This window comes from Urocitellus parryii, chromosome 4 (assembly GCF_045843805.1).
Source record: "Urocitellus parryii isolate mUroPar1 chromosome 4, mUroPar1.hap1, whole genome shotgun sequence".
Taxonomy (NCBI): Eukaryota; Metazoa; Chordata; class Mammalia; order Rodentia; family Sciuridae; genus Urocitellus; species Urocitellus parryii.
In genome coordinates, this window is record NC_135534.1 from 129,391,803 (window position 1) to 129,409,506 (window position 17,704).

At 41.5% G+C, this 17,704-nt stretch overlaps 1 protein-coding gene across 1 annotated transcript in view; it reads left to right on the forward strand.

Annotated features, from left to right (window-relative positions):
- Frmd3 (FERM domain containing 3) overlaps positions 1-17,704 on the forward strand; it is a 255,835-nt gene that overhangs the window by 194,775 nt on the left and 43,356 nt on the right. Inside the window, exons 7-12 of the mRNA XM_026412474.2 lie at positions 371-458; positions 2,198-2,286; positions 4,707-4,770; positions 5,655-5,743; positions 15,455-15,529; positions 15,834-15,902. Coding sequence (XP_026268259.1) covers positions 371-458; positions 2,198-2,286; positions 4,707-4,770; positions 5,655-5,743; positions 15,455-15,529; positions 15,834-15,902 — 474 coding nt within the window. The remainder of the gene's footprint in view (positions 1-370; positions 459-2,197; positions 2,287-4,706; positions 4,771-5,654; positions 5,744-15,454; positions 15,530-15,833; positions 15,903-17,704) is intronic.

A 17,704-nucleotide genomic window follows, 5' to 3' on the forward strand; every position in this document is an offset into this window, starting at 1 on the left:
ATGCCATTTATCCTGGATAATCTTTTTAAAATGAGAAGGAAAGAACAGATGCTGAGTTTTATTTTGTATTAAGATTGAATTTACAAGGACCTGTTTATTGGTAACTTGATAACCTTGATTAACTGTATGGGTCACTGGAGTTCTCAGAAGACATGTGAGCATATTTTGGAACAATTCGCTAGAGAATATGAGCTCAGATTTCTTAACAAAGGGCTCCTCATGGTGAGAAATAATTACCAGCTTTACCAATTACTATTCATGTAGAGATTTTTCTCTTTAGTTTAGAATAGTATATTTGATGGATTGAAGGGATTCCATGTTTCTTATATTTCCTGTTTTAACTCCCTAAGCTTTTCTTGTGTGATTTTAGAGGCCAGAGCCCACCAGTGGCTGAATTTAACTTACTCCTGAAAGCTCACACTTTGGAAACCTATGGGGTGGATCCACATCCATGCAAGGTAACTCCCCTCTACAGCAGATCACCACATAATGATCGATTTGCCCAAAATAAAGTTAGTTGGTGTGCGGGTCTGGTAGAACCCTCTTAGGAGATTTCCACAGCCTGACCCACAACTCCTAATTGGAAGGGGCACTAATGGGTTGTGGTCATTACTGAGTCAGAATTCCAGGGGTGCAGCTGGGAAATCTCCCTCTTCATCAAGGAGTTTTGGCAGTTGATTTTCTCTAAGACTCTAAGAGTCTTCCAGTAACTTGCTAATTGCAATGTAGGAGCCACTTTTTCTAAGTTACCATACATGGGTTTATTCATCAAGTGGATGTTTCTTTTCTTTCTTTCTTTCTTTCTTTCTTTCTTTCTTTCTTTCTTTCTTTCTTTCTTTTTTAAAGATAGAGGATCCCAAGAGATTTGCTTTCAAAGCAATTACCTAGCAAGAATATAGTCTTTAAAAATGGGAAAGTGGAAGGAAATAAAGAAATATTTCAAATTACACCATGGCGTTAGTAGTACTTCTTTCTATTTTTTCCTTTACTCATAGTATTTGGCAGTATTTCTCATAAGGGTGAAACACAGACCATCTTTAGCAGAATCACTTGGGCTCCACCCCAGATCTACTGAGTCAGAATTCTGGGGGTGCAGCTGGGAAATCTCCCTCTTCATCAAGCTCCTAGGGATGCTGTGCACCTATTTTCCAGAAATGACATACACAGGCAATATACATTGCCTTTCCACATTTTAACTGTATATCAACCAGACACTAGCACTAAAACTAAACTAAATATATCAGTCAGGTTCTTAAATATAATTGGTTGGGTTAATTGGAAGTAGTGACCACAACCCACTAGTGCCCCTTCCACATAAATCCTGGAAGATATATGTGCCCGGATTGGACCAACTTATTTAGCTAAGTACTAGTTTTGAGTGTTCAGCTCAGGCTGCTCATTAGAAGCACCTTGGGAGCTTCATAAACATCTGCTGCCCAGAACACACCCTGTCTCCATTATATCAGAGTCTGCTGGGGAGGAGAACCAGGCTCCCAGATGATTCCATTTGTAGCCAAGGCAATGTACCTGTCCACATTTGGCATTTGCATCCTACACAATTGTTTTAGGATATGTTCCAGCTGCCCCTTTTAGTAAAGTTTTAAGTCAGTCTATTCCACTTAGTGATTTATATTTTAACCAGAAATCGAGCCTCTTTTTTACTTATGGATTACTTGGAGACTGAGTTGACTTTATTGTTGTTATCCCTTGGTCTTACTTGACTGAGTGTTCCTTGTCTAGGCTATAGGCCAATTAGGCTTTTCTGGACATTTTTATATTGCAATGATCAGAAGTTCTATTTGGTTTTAATCAGAGAAGACACTCAGGCATTTTGTTTCATTGTATTAGAGGGCTAATGATACCAAGAACAGTTTGCTTACATTATAGAGCTGATCTAGAACTCTGGCAGCCCCAGAAGATACTTGGAAATAGATGAGATGTTTGGGAGTAATCTGTATACTTCCAGAAGGTTCCTGGTGAGGCAGAAGGTCCATTACAAAAAGAAAAGGCTACAGCTTCCTGGACCTTGCCCAAGTTTTGAAAGTTCTGTTCTTAGAAATTTCATCTCAGAAACTTGGTTTATTGCTACAATCATTGGACTTGACCAAAAATTAATCCAGGGTAAAAATGAGTAAGCATGCCATTTGTCATTTACTTTATCTTCCTCAATCCAACAGGTTTTTATTTCTATTTTTAGGATTCAACAGGCACAACAACGTTTTTAGGATTCACTGCTGCAGGCTTTGTGGTATTCCAGGGAAATAAGAGAATCCACTTGATAAAATGGTGAGTACTTCTTTGGAAAACTGGCTTACCACTTTTTTTCTTCTTCTTTCCCACTTCCTCCCTTTGAAATTTTTTTCCATCTCAGGTAGAATGTCTAGAATTAATTTCTTTTCCTTGGAACTTCATCATAAATGAAACCCAATCTAGATTGCCCTAAGTGGATTTATAAAACTAAGGAGTCACATTAGGATCCCTAGACTTGGGGGCTTTGCCTTCAAAGAGACATTATATTCACCAGAAACTTCTACTGATCTGACTATATGAGGCAACTCAGGCTGGATCAGGGTGAAATAAAGGTGTTAACTCTTAAGTCTATTTGTATTGCTATAACAAATACCGGAAGCTGGATAATGCATAAAGAAAAGAAGCTATTTAGCTCATGATTCTGGTGACTGGAAAGCCCAGGTATCATGGTGCCAGCATCTGGGGAGGACCTCTTCGATGAGCCACAACATGGCAAAGAAGTAGGGGAGAAGGATAAGTAGGCAAGTGCAAAGAGCCTGTATGCAAGAGTGAAAGCAAGAGACTGGGGAGGCACCAGACTCACTCTTTTATAACAACCAGCTTTCTTGGGAAATAATACACTCCTGTAAGACCTAAACCATTCTGTGAGTTCAGCATTAATCCCTTCTTTTACAAGGGTGGTGATAACATAGTTACCTCCCACTAGATTCCATCCCTGAAAGATCTCACCACCTTTTAATACAACTACATTGAGGACCAAACTTCCAGAAGATGGAACTTTAAGAGATAAGCCATACTCATACCATATCAGTTCCTTGGAGCAACTCGGGACCACTTTCTCCCACTCTGCCTCACACTCTTGCCCAATCCTTTGTGCGAACTCACTATTTGTTTTCCAGCATTATCAGTGAAGTTGCTATTGGAAGTAGTAGGCATGTCCACTCAGAATGGTATGCAGATTAGGAAGACTGAAGGAAGAAGGGTCAGATCCTCAGGTTTCTGAATTGCTTGAGCTCTGGAGTAGTTAGGTTAAAATATGGTGCATCTCAAATGCAGAGTAATTTCTTTTGATTTTGTTTTATTTCTGAGCATATTGAGGGATGGAGATAAATAATCTCCAGATGGTTCATTTCTGACTTGTCTATCTTGTCCGCATCTTTCTGGTGTTCCTGGTTGTGGTACTGATGTGGATCTCATTCTTCCTGGCTTGTTCTTAGGCATATGTATTTGGACCTGCTTTGTACACACATGTTACTAAAGAAAATTTTCTTATGTTAATCCTAGTAGTGTTTTTTTTTAATAATCCAGTAAACTATGTCACTCTCACAAATCCTCGACCTAAGTTAAAACAGATTAATTGATTTAAATGATTAATGAATTTAAGTGATGTATTAAGTGCAAATAAGAGTTTTGAGAGTGCTAATTGTGGAAGAAGAGAACAAGTGGGCACAGAGGGGGGCTGAAAGTGTCAATTGAGTAGAAGCCAATGAGAGGACAAGGAAGCTATTTAGAGAAACGGGGGTCTTAGAAAAGAGCAGACAGTGTAGGGAATGCAGTGTACATTCGGTAACCTATGCTAATCTAGTACAGAGGGTTAGAAAGAAAACCAGGTGCTAAAGAGGGAAGATGCTGCAAGAGGGAAGGATTTGACAGGAGTTTGGGAAGAAGTCCTGAGGCTAATAGAATCATGCCACTGAGGTTCAGGTAAGTGAGAGAGAGTATTACCTGTTCTTTTTCCCCCAGAAAAAACACAAGAGACATGTATCACTAACCTAGGAATTAAATCAAAGGAATAAAAATAGAATCCTGTCTTTACACCTATCTTCTCATTGAGGAGCTGACTTGGGGCCGACATTCTAGGCAGGTTTTAATCAAATAGCTCCTTGAGATAAAATCTAAAGTCACCCTGGCCGTATGTTGTCATTCATCAACTTGTTCTCACCATTTTGACCATTTCAATGTGTAATAAAGCAACTCTTTTGTAAACAGGGAGAGTAGGAGTGAAAATTTTGCAGTGTGGTCTAGGTGCTCCTTAAAGATTGATGTGGAAGGATTAGAAAGTCAGATATCTTGAATCCATATTATCTCATTAACAGATTCTGAAATAACCACATTCTTCCTACCTTGCAAAGTGAGCTGGCCAATTAATGTTGTTTTGGTCGTTAATGTTCACTAATACTCTAGAGCTCCTTGGAAGGAAGATGTAGCCTCACTGTAAAAAATGGAAAAAATAATCCTGAGCTGCCCACGGGTCCTCTCTTGGGGAAAAAAATTGCTGTATAATTCACCTGGGGCTTTTCACTGCTCATTAGACCTTCACCAATGATAAGATAATATCTTGTTGTATTGCAGTCTGCTTGGCATATGTGAGTCAGCCAGATTCCTATGGGAAGGCCAGGTACTTTGGTTAGCTGCCATTTTTTTTTCCTTCTCACTCAGAGTCTTTCTTCTCTTAGGCCAGATGTCTGCAAATTGAAGTTTGAAGGGAAGACATTTTATGTAATGGGCACCCAGAAGGAGGTCAGACATTGTTTTTCTAACTTCCTGTTGCTGTATGTGTGCGCATGTATGTGTAGGAGAGAGCTTCGAGAATAAAACCTGGCTAGAGCGTTGTAGCCCCCAAAGACCGTGACTTTGAAGTGTAATGATGATGGCAGCTATAGCTGAAAACATTTTAGAGGTGAACAAATAAACTTTGGGTTTGCATGTTTAAGAATAACATCAGAGAGCAATGCTGACTATGTAGCCCTGTGTGAAAAACAGATGAGGATAAAGATAGGAATAAAAGATGGACCCTCTCCCTCCCTCTTCATGCCAAGATTCGGCTGTGTGAAACACATGAAGACACTTACAGAGCTAAATATCAACAGGGCTGGGTGTTGTAAGCAGTCTGTAAGTCCCAATATTGTTAAAATAAAGGAGCTACCAAATATAGGTTGTGAGTTTGCCTGAGAATGGATGTGGGAGAAGGCCATCACCAAACATTGAACCTTAGGGCTAGTTCCAAAGTTTGCATATTTTCTTGACCCTATTTATCAATTTAAGTACTAAATTATTAATTAATTATTAATTAAGTACTAAATAATTAATTAATTAATTATTCAAGGATGGCAAATAAATTTTAAAATAATCCCAATCTCATAGGGAGGTAGGTGATGCCTGGAGTGTTGAGAAGGTTTGTGAAGCTGCTTCGTATCAGAATCAGGTCTTAGATAGATTATTGAGGTCCATGGTGGGCTAGGGAAGGGGAATATCACTCCAACCACACTTTATAGAATATAGTAATGTATTTAGTTATTTCAAATATATGTGGTAGGAGGCAGGACACAAGTAGGTAAATACCTGGAGAAAAAAACATAAACTGTGTTTAACTTGCCCTTTCTTGTTTTGTTATATTTTATTAGAAAAAAGCCATGTTGGCATTCCATACTTCAACACCAGCTGCCTGCAAACATCTTTGGAAGTGCGGGGTAGAGAACCAGGCCTTTTATAAGTAAGTAGCTTTTAGTCACTTAATCATATGTTCTAAAAGCACTCATGGAGCCCTTGATGTTTTGCAAGTGGTTGCATATTCATTTCTTTTAATGCAGCTCTTTTTGTTATATTTAGGTGAATTATAAATTTCACGCATTGTTCAGGGTGACTCCTAGCCATTGTTGGCCTGACTGAGTTCTGAACTCTGTTTCCCATAGAAAACTGTGCACAATTGAATCTATTTCTGGTTTGCTATTCCCCTAGAAGCACAGCCCTTGAGATAGAGTTTAGTGCAAGAAGTTTATTTGAGATGAAACCAACAGATGTAGCATGGAATTGAGACAGAGAAGTAAATAATATAGGGTGAATTACTGAGCAGATGCCTACTGTGGGCAGCCAGGCTCAGCTCTGCTAGGGAACTATTGGAGACCATATAACAGGCCCCAATGTGCTCCTGCAAACGGGCAAATATGCAGTGCTGTTTATCTACCAATTCCCCATTCATTTTGGTTAAGGACTTTTCTGGAGGGCAGAATTAATTCTTTCTGGAACTTCTGGCTTATTCTGAGTGTGGGTTGAATGGTGCCCTCACAGGATACTTTGGGAAGAGAGTTTGTCTCAGTATATAGAAATGAGAGGCAAAGGTTAACTGGTAGAATTCCTTCATAATCTCAGAATATGGAAAGTTGGGCTGAACAGGAGGACTTCAAAAACCACCCATAAGACTCTCAGACTTCAAAAGGTTCACATGGAGGAGACCCACCTGCTGACTGGAATAGCAGTGGTAATGGACACAGTCAAGGACCTAATCTTCCCTGACCAGGTCATCCCACCCTGTTGCTCATCCAGGTGACTTTTGCTCAGTTTTCTCCACAATTAGATTCTGCCTTCCTCATTAGACTCATCTCACTGAAAATGCCCTTGAAGTTTTGCAAATGGTTGCATATTCATTTCTTTTAATACAGCTCTTTTTGTTATATTTAAATGCTGTCTCTGAACCTCCTGGGCTGTGGCTGGCAGGACCATCAGGAGAATGATGGCTTGGATAATGATTTGTAAATCTGTTTTCAGCCCTAGACTACTTTTCCTTAAGTGAAATGTAGCCAAAGCCCAGTGTGTAGAGGGATAAAAGTAGAGAAGCTGGGCTTGTAGATAGGGCCAGAGTTGGATAGGAGATTAAAGATCCTTCACCTGTTGTTCATGGTTCCTTGAACTTGGATGACCAGTTGGATGATATCTTGGAATCTCCCCACAGTTAGGACTGAGAGTCCCACGTTTCACATCCCTCACACTGGGCAAACCCTACAAGAATAATAATTTGAAAACCCCTAGATGAGACAATCCACAAAATGCTGGGCTTCTAGGAATGTCAGGAAAAGTGATGAGAATCAGTAGATCTTCCCACAACCATCAATACCTCAAGGTATTCCTGTGCCCCCTGCAGTCTTTGGAGACTGGTAGAAATGGAGTTCTTTTGGCCTCTGAAAGATCAATATGTCAGGGCTGGGCCTGTAGCTCATTGGTAAAGTGCTTGCTTCGCATATGTGAGGCATTGGGTTCAATCCTCAGCACCACATAAAAATATATAAAGATATTGTGTGTTCATTTACAACTAAATAAATGTTAAAGAAAAAGATCAATATGTCTTGAAATCTCTGCCTTTATGAGAGTTTACAAAGGGAAATGCAGAAGGTTTGATGCTCTTAGTCTTTAATTGGAGGTTGTGTCTTTTTTGGTTTTGTTTTTTAAAAAATATCTTGAAAGTTAGAATATAATTTGCATGCCATAAAATTCACCCTTTTAAAGGATACAATTAAGTGCTTTTTAGTATAAGACACACTGTTAATCAATCATCACCATTATCTAATTCCTGTACAATTTTATCAACCCCTCCAAAACCCTTGTAATCCAATAGCATTCACAGCCCTTGACAACCACTGATCTACTTTCTGTTTTCATGGATTACCTATTCTGGACATTCTTGTAAAATGGAATTATAAACAATGTGACCTTTTGTGCTTGGCTTCTTTCACTTGGCATATGTTCAAGCTTCATTTATGTTGTAGCATTTGTTAGTACTTTCTTTTTATAGCTGAGTAATATTGTACTACATGAGTATAGCACATTTTATTTATCCATTCATCAGTTGATGGGCATTTGGGTTGCTCTCTCTTTTGAGCTGTTATGAAGAATGCTACAATGAATATCCACATATACATTTTTATGTGGTTTTATACCTGGAGTGGAATTGCTGGGCCAGAGGGTAATCCCATATTTACCCATTTGAGGAACTGACAGTTTTTGGAGCCTTAAGATTTTGGAACTACACGGTTCTTCCTTTGATGGAATGGCTGCTTCCTGTTTAAAAACATTGAGTTAGCTATTTGAATTAATGTTTTATTGTAAGTGAAGAAGTTGATAAATGTAGAAATGTAGTCAAGACATAAGGCAAAGACAAGATAGATATAGCACTCTTTTATTATATATATATATATATATATATATAAAATCTCTCTGAGTCTTGAAACTAGGTTCTTCTTTTCTGGGTATTTCCTGAAGACTCCAGGCAGTGAAAATGTATTTATTGGGTCAAATTGATAAGGCATGGTTCCTGTCTTTAGGACATTTTAATTTCATGGTAGAGATCAAAAGGGGACTGCAAATAAAATGACAGGGGGACTTCCGAGGAGAGCATGAGTTTTGCTGCTGGGGCTTCTAAGGGGTTGAAGATCTCCTCAAGTGGAGGAAGGACATCCTGGCCCAGGTGAGGGACCAAGGCAGGGAATAGAAGACACATTTTAGCAAGAGGAGTGGCTACACAAGACTGAGCAGAGGGTAGATGACATAGCATGTGGGGAAATGAAGAGCCAGGAGAACTTGGGCCAGATATGGAGGCTCCACCATCATGAAAAAGGGATGTGGTGTAGGTATGGTGCCACTCTTGATGATTCACAGGCATCCTGTGTGAGGGAGGAGTAGAAGCTTTCTTTCAGAGCCTTCTCAGTGAGTCTTACTGGGAGGGACTTTGGCACCATCTTGGAATCATAGTGAAATCATAGGGTCCTATCAAAGAATTCCCTATCAAAGAATAATTTAGAGACATTAATTCATTATTTTCACACATGTTGTTTCATCATGTATGGAAAAACCAGCTGACAGATGGAATGAAGTAAAGGCAAAGTGGTGTTGAAAAGAGAGGATATAGGGAGGAAAAAAGTGCAGTCCAGGGAATCTGTTTTGTACACTTTGGGGTAGGTGAAGTAGCAGCCAGGCAGCATGGAGGCCAGTCTGACCATTCTGTCACTAACAGGACCAACCAGACAGTCCAAGAAATCCCTTCCAGACATTTGTTGATGCTTCAGAAGACCAGAGAGTTTACCTGTCAGCACACATGACAGACTGTGTGCCACTGACCGAGTCCTTGTATCTTTTTTAGGCCATGCTACCCCGCCTTTCTCATTAGGACTTCTAAAACCTGAGCATTTGTGCTGATCTGAGATTTTCTATAACGTTTTGCTTTTCCTCCATGATCACATAATCTTCCTTGTTCTTAGGAAGAAGGGAAGATATTGCTTGTTCTCCAGCTGTGCGACCTTGGGCAAGGCTCTGAAGTGCTTGCTGCCTTCAGTCTTAATCTGTAGGGGACTGGAACTCAGGTGTGCATTTGCATGCTTTCCTGTGGCAAAGCATAATAAGTGTATGCTTTGAAAGAAACAGGCTTGGGTTTGAATCTTGATCCTGTTACCAGCAGTGTGACCTGGAACAAATCCCTAAAACTGTTGAGCCTTGTCTTTACTTTTCATCTATCAAATTCAATAGTAATAACCTGCCTTGCAATGTTCGGTGCTGCTAGGCACAAAAACCGTGGATAAATGGCAGGTGCTGATATGACCATTATTATGGTCCCTCTGAAATGATGAAAGTATCTGAGCACCAATTGGATACAGAGCCCAGTCCCCTTGACTCCACAGGGCTCTGGTTCTGTGAACCACCTCAGGGGTGGTGCCTGCTTCCAATGCAACTCCAGCCCTTGTCCAGAAAGACAGAGGTGCTGGCCACGCCTCCAAGTCTGTGTGACTGGCACAGCTGGCAGAGCAAGGCCCCTGATCTTGTTTCCTGGGTTGGGAATGGATTTCTCTTTCCATTTTTACTCCACCTGCCATGGGAACAGGGATTCCTGATGGTTGCTGCCTAGGAATTCCCCAGGGTACTTAAAGACATGAATGTGCTGCTGGTTGTCAGCTGGCTTGGGGCCACCGATCCAGTTTGAAAATTCTGGCTCTGAGATCTGCTGCCTGGGAACAGAGCCCAGAAGCAGAAACCCTGACTTTCCTGTTTACTCTGGATCCCAGGGATCCCCAGCACAGACTTAGTCACCATTTAAGAGCTTCTTTTATACCATGTGTTGTCTAGGTGCCACTAGCTCCAGGTGGCTGGAGCTCAGTGTTACCAGTTACTGGTTCATTGAAAGGACATCTGATGCTTTAAAGGAGTCAGTAGCTCTCTGGTGTCTTCAGTGCTAGGCACCGAGGCCCAGTGGAAGCACAAATGATACTCCCTGTCCCCATTTAATATGGAATTACATGCAGGGGATAAAGGCAGTCCCTAATTTCTCATTGGGAATTTGGGGTGCTAGAGGAACCATAATATAAGAAAGGATAGATTGATCCCAGAATAGCTTCCTCCATTGGTACCTCGCCCACTTTATCAAGCACCTGAATCACCAGGAGATCTTGTTAAAATGGAGAATACGGTTTCCAGGTGATGCTATAATACTATAAATGCAGGTCCACAGACTACATATTTAAGTAATAAAGTTTTAACTGGAGGTTCTCACTCATGACTACTCATTAGAACTACCAGGGGGAACTTTTAAAAGACACCAATGGCTGGATCCTTGGATCCGACCCTACTAGAATCATAATCTAAGTTTTTACCAAAACTTGTATATAAATGTTCATAGTAACATTATTCATAATAGGTGAACAAAGTGGAAACAACCCAAATGTTCAAATGACCAAACAAAAGGAACAAACCCCCCTCCCCAGGAAATAAGATCAGGGTTTTGCTGTGCCAGATGAAACCATTAAAACACATAGTGCCGGGTGGTCAGAGCTGGAGGCGGGGTCAGGTATTTACTGAGGAAGGGGTCAGAGGAGTGGAGAAAGCAAGAACAAAATGTGGCATATCCACACAATAGAATATTATTCGGCCATAAAAAGAAATTAAATACAGATACATGGTATAACATGAATGAACCTTGGAAACCTTATTCGAAGTGAAGGAAGCCATTTTACAAATATTATATATTATATGATTCTATTGGTATGAAATGCCAAGAATAGGCAGATGGACGGAGACAGAAAGTAGAAGACTGGTTGCCTAGGGCTAAGGGTGGGAGATGTAAGGAGAGGAAACAAGAATGACTGCCAGTGGTCACAGAGGGGTTCATTTTGATCAAAATGTTTTAGTATTTGATGGTGATGATTAATTTTTGATCCTATTTTCAGGTGTGTGAATTACATTAAAACGCACCAAAGTGTACAATCTAAAAGGGTGAGCTTTTTGGTGTATGGATTGAACCTCAATACAGGTGTTATTTTGAACAGTGTGAATCTGGATGAGGGCTCTGGCTTCGGTGGTGATAATGGCATCCCAGATGGTGCTAATGTGTATCTGTAGGTTGAAAACTCTGCTGTAATCTGGGGGTTTTACAAAGAGGATCCCTGGGTCAGCACTAGCACCTCCAGGAACTTGTTTGAAATGCAGACTTCTGGGGTCTGCCTCAGACTTATTCAATCAGAAACTTGTGCTTGGAAAAGGGTGATTCTGATGCTCACTAGAGTTTCAGAGCCTGTCTGGCTCAGCCTGATTTTTAAAATACTAAAATCAGACAGATCTGAGTTTGCAGCCTGGTTCCTCAGCTTTTATCATGTGACCATAGGTAATCTTTCTGTGCCTCAGTCTCCTTAATGTGGTCTGCTTCCTCCTGGGGGAGAGCTATGAGGATAAAACAAATTAATATGTTTAAGGTACTTTGGATGGAGCATGGCCCACAATAAGGGTTCAATAATAACAAATGTTGTTATTATTACTCCTAAACCATGGGAAACATTGGAAAAATGGGAAATGTGTTGTTAATTTTAGAGGTGGCTTCTTGGAATATCAACCAGTATCCTAGCATCCAACACTGACTTCCATCCCCAGCCCCTGGAGTAGCAGGTACCAGGGGAGAAATTGGAGACCAGGGCCCAGGGAGGTCAGTCCTGCAGAGACTACCTGGGTTTCCCTGTAAGGTCAGATGCTTCAGCTTAGTTATGCTTCTGGCTTGAGATTTTGATGGAGAGTTGGGGGTGGAAGTGAGAGAGGGTAGACAGAAAAGAAGGCAGAAAGCTGAAGGAAAGTGAGCTGCTGTTCCAACTGCCACCTCTCCCAGCAGGCCCCATAGCCTGATTCATTCCACTGCACTGGGTGGGAAGAGGCTCTTTCCCTGGGCTTGCTGGTGATGGTAGAATCTGGTAGACAGAGGGCCTGGAACATGTAGGCTGGAGTTAGGGCTCTTTATTTTCAGTGTTTACAAGGTGGTTCCCTCTGGGGATTTGGGGGATTGGCTTTGGTAGCTTCTTACCCTGCAGAGGTTTAGAGAGTAGTATTATGGAGGAAAAGAGTGAAGGCAGGTGGAAAGGAAGGGAGGAAAACTATCACATGACGACATGATACCTGCTATGCACTTTCAAATAATTGAATCTCATGTACCCCTCCTCAGAGCACTATGAAGTAGGTACTGTGATACCCTCTTCCTTTAGAAATACCTGGAGAAACCGAGGCTTAGGAAAGCTACATGATGTGACCAAGGTTCTGGGCTATTGTTTTTTCAGGTGAAATTCATCTCTTGGGTTATCTGAGGGGAGTCTGGGGAGGCAGAGGTTCTCAAATGCAAGTGGGCTGTCTTGGAATCACCTTGGGATATTTGATTAAAACACAAATTCCTCTCCAGACCTACTGAATCACAATCACGAACGATCAAGCTGGAGAACCTCTGTTTCTAAGACTTGCTCCAAGTGGGGCTTTTGCCCCCGTCATGTTTGGGAGTTAGCATATTGGGTTTGTTTAGCTTCTCCACTCACCATTTCACCTTTCTTGTTCCCCTATTCATTCCCCTCTTTCCTGTGGTATTTGTTTTCCAATTCCTGGTGGGTTTATGTTGTTTGAGCTCTTAGATTAAACTCCCATTAAATTCCATTGAAGATATCAACTGAGGCATCCCAGGAGCCTGCCCGGACATTTGAGAGGGCAGAGAATTGATGGTGACTCTCTCCAGCAAATTGAATGACACAAATAGTCATCCAGGAGAATCAGCTGCTGGGAAGAAGCCAATGCTTTTTCCTCTCCTCTCATCCTGAGTAGACAGCCGTTGGCCTTCTCTGTGAAATGCATCTTTTAACTTGCTTTTCCTGCGTTGCTCTGAGGGTTTTCTGGAGAGGCAGTGCGTAGCCACAGCCTCCCTACAAGAGGCCATCCTAGGCCTAAGAGGAAGGTCGTGGCCTCCTCACAGGGCCTGGAAAAGACAGAGCTAAGGCTGAATGGGTGTCAAGGTAGCTGCCACCTCTCCCAGCAGGCCCCTATAGGGATAGCTGGGAGATTGACTAGTGTGCTAACTTTAGGGGTCACTTCTATAAAATGGGCAGTGTTGAGTTTAAATTTCCAAAACCCATTTAAGGCTCTGAATCATTTACTTTTTAGCAGACCACTTTGCCTCAAGATCCTTAGGGTCATAGAATTTAAAAATTTTAAAAATAATAAAGTGGTTTCTTAAAGGCTTTCTCCTTCTGCCACCTCTGAGGGTATGGGAATAACAGCCATGCCAAGAGGAGATGGGGACAGCAACTGTCCTTCCCTTGGGCTTCAATAGAGAAGGTGGGAGTAGAGATGGAGGTGGTGCAGATGGACTTGGAGCAGGTATGTCCTCACAGAAGCCAGAGGACCCAGCTTGGACCATCTAAATGTGTTTTAATGGGCCTTTTTATCCTCTCAGTTGGGTGTGGTCTCGTGTCCTATCAGGACCATCCAAAGTATGGATCTCAGGATAGAGGGGGAGAGAGGAAAGGGCAAGGGTTTTTTTTTGTTGTTGCTGTTTGTTTGTTTTTGCAAAAGATTGTTACTGTGGTTTTCTATTGTTCTTTGAATAATGTCCTAATTCCTTAACAAGGATGACTTAAGGTCTGGTCCTGCAAAATTGGACTCTCTCTCTCTCTTTTTCCATTCATTCATCTGTACATTCACTTTTCTTTTTTCATTAGAAAATTGTGGGGGGGGGGAAGAGAGAGAGAGAGAGGGTGGGAGGAGAGAAGAGAGAGAGAGGAGAAAGAAAGAAAGTGTGTAGTAATAACTTGGGGAAATATACTAGGTCTTCTTAGTTCTGCAAATGCTTAGGCCGAGGGCTTTTGAGCTTTCTTCCTTCTGCCAGGCACCCACCACCAACCACCACAGTCCCCAGGTTAACACCTTCTAGCCCCTGAATCTCTGCTCTAGTGTCCTTTTCTTTGAACACCTTCCCTGGTCCCCCAGAGCAGATCAGTCCTTCTCCCACATGTTGTCATTCTAACTTTTCCTTCATAGCAAGCCAAACAGCTTGTCATTTACATTTATTTACATGGCTACTAGATTTAAATTCATTTCTCCTCTAGATCTTGCACCCCATGAATGCAGAGAGCATGTGTCTTCCCTGTGCTTAGCTTGGTGCACAGATCAAGCAGGGTCAGTACTCACGAGCCAATGAGTGAAGCTTCAGGAGGCTCACAAGTGGCGACTACTGCCTGCCTAGAAACTTCTAGCCATAGCCCTGGCTTTGTGTGTGTGTTTACTCAGAATCCTATAGAACATATTTGTTTTGTATGTGTTTTAGAGATTTTTTTGTGACTATTGATATTTTAAATCATCCCAAACTCTGGGAGACCTTTTGGATTAATTACATAAGGCTTAAAGGACCTCTGCAGAGGTATCCCCAGCTGTCAGAGCAATTTTAGGGCCCTATGTTCAGCCTCAGGACAGTCCATGTTCTTGGCTGTTTTTGAGTGTTGTTCTGTTCTTTTTTATGAGTGTGGCTCAGAGGTGCTGAGTCAGTGCTTGTCTGGGCTTCTTGTCCCTCGTGTATCTTAGTCATCTGCTGGAGTGGAGTCTTTGAAAGGGCACTGGGTCATGGTGAAACAGAAGCCAGTGACCATGCTTGTGGTGACATGGCCCCTTGTTCCTGCTTGGGCAGTGTGCAGAGAGTTCTTTGTAGCACAGAATGGTTTTTGTTGCCAGAAAGCTGTTTTCTGTTGCAATATTGCAATATTCTGTTGCAGTATTGACACAGTCTTTGTGCCAGAAAGCTGTTTTCTGTTGCAATATTGAGACAGAATCCCTTTTGATCATCAATATTGCCTAGTTCGTTTTGTAGGCCATTAGCTACTAAGGGATTATAAAATCAAACATATGGGCCATGACCAGAGTTCAAAAAGAATGAAGGGAAATGGCATTGGAGGATATCAGTGATGGCATCAGATTTAATACAAGAAAAAGTATTTTTTTTGGTAAAACTTTTCTTTCAGTTCCTATTTGTGCATGCTGAGTCACAATATAAAATGTGTTTCTTGCTGTCAAAATATCTGATTACCACAGTTCTACAGTAATGTCCTACTTGGAATTTTCAATGTCATTACCCACTCTGCCTTGCTTTTTCTTAAAGGTATGCAAAATCCAGTCAGATCAAGACAGTGTCAAGCAGCAAGATATTTTTTAAAGGAAGTAGATTTCGATATAGGTGGGTATCATTGATCCCATTGCAGTTGGTGGGGTTGGAGTGGGGTTGGCTATTTACATTTGCATGATTTGCTCAAAAATAAGTCCATTTAGATTTATGCTCTTTCATTCATTTCCACTTCATTGAGCTCTTATGCTCCCAAAAGACCCTTGACCTCCATACTAGGTTCCCTTTGTAGAATAAGAGAAGGAGCGAATACTTAGAATTGTCTCAGACCACTGTGAAATTTAAAAAAAAAAAAAAGTAATATGTGTTCTCTCTTCCTCTGAGCATCTGCACATACCTGTATTTTTGTCTTTCACAGTGGTAAAGTTGCCAAAGAGGTGGTGGAGGCGAGCTCCAAAATCCAGAGGGAGCCTCCAGAGGTACACAGGTGAGTGGGTTGGTCCCCTCTGGTTCAGGTGGCTTCAGGGATGGACAGAGGGATTTAAAAGCTGTTTTTTCCATGGACTGTGAAGGTATCTCAGTGGTAGAGCACCTGCTTAACACTGAAAGAAAAAAAAAGTAAAAGCAAATTCTGATTTTTTTCAAATTCTTGATAATACCCTGTGTATAATTTAAAAAATTAAATTAATTAATTTTAAACTCTTTCACATCCCTAGAAATCTCCCTTTGACAGATTTGGCTGGGTTGTGGCATGAGTGCAGCTGGATTCCTTTTTGAGTCACTTACTTTGGGAAGAGATGTTAATTAGGTATGGAGTATCATGTGAGCAAGCAGGATGCCTGCTATCTCTTGGCCAAGCTCTGGTGTTCTTTCCTCTTAGAACTGCCTAATTTGCTGTCTCCCTCATCAGATGTGGTCAGTTCCCATTGGCTGGACTCCTTTAGACTATTTCACATGAGGGAAGAGGCTCAGATGAGCCCTTTACTCTCAAGGGCCACCTACAGGAAGGAGGGTCTAGTTGTTATCAGTTTGAGGGTGCACATCTTCATTAAGGTGACTATCTATGATAATTTTTAAGAATTAAGTATTGTTTTGACCAAACTGAACTTTGTACCACCACAATTTACACAACCTATTGAACATGTTCAACCTCAAACATGTTAAATATCTTAAAGCTAAACATTCATATCATGGTGCTTCCCCCCCTTTTACGGCAAGATCATCGTGAGCCAAATTCCTTAGTGAATTCCCCACATGCTGGTTGGCACCTGTCCTTCTTTCTCCATCTTTGGAACCCAGAGGTGTTTCCTTTATGCCCAGGTTTGCTGAGTCTCTGCCATTTCCAGGGTGCCATGTAAGCTGGGTGCCACTTCTTGTCCCTCAGGGTTGTGGGCAGGAAGAGGCTGCAGTCCCACAGAAATGAGGGTAGGCCAGTCTGGCAAGGGTACCTAAATGGCACTTCTCTCCTCTCCCAAAGAGGGGCACAGAACCACAGTCTACAGGAGATCCTATGCAGATGTATACAGATTATAATTGAACCCTGCTTGCAGTGGCCTGGTGGGGAGCTGTCACATGCATCTATAAAACCAGTACTTCGTGCTTTAAGAGGCAGGAGAAAACTGAGGGGCTGGGGAAGGTGGAACAACTTGGCTGGGGGCACCTCATTGTAATACCTGAACATCTGATAGCCTACCCATCAATGAGTTCCTCCCCTGCCCTAAACTGTGATCATTTAGCACAGTGTAGAAAAGAAGCAGCAGCAATGATAAAACACATCATTTCAACTTATCCAGAATCTTTGCCTTGGAAATAACTTCAGACCTCACCTAGTTTCATTGCTTCCGCTCATTGACAGACTTGGACAAGTGAAGTGATTTATCCAAGTCATATTTGGTGCCGCAGATGCAGGTCTAAAGTTCCAGTGTCTTGCTCCTGAGATCTGAGCTCTTTTCTCTCTGGTGCTTGCCACCTTTGTTGTCCTCTTAGAAGGTAGTAATAGAGGCAGAACTACTTCCAAGGGGCTCTGCTTTGGTTCACTTCTTCAAGCTTGAAGTCTGAGTATTTGATCTTTTAAAAAAATAAATAAATAAACTTGATGCTGCGGAGTTCTTTTGTTGGTAAAACAAACAAACAAACAAACAAACAAACAACAACAACAACAAAAAACACCAGGAAACTTTTTGAACACAAACTTTCAGAGAGACATATTCCCCATCATAAAACTTTCCAAGAGTCTCATAGTTACCATCCATGGGAGGTCAATGAGATCAAAAAAGAATATTTTGAAAT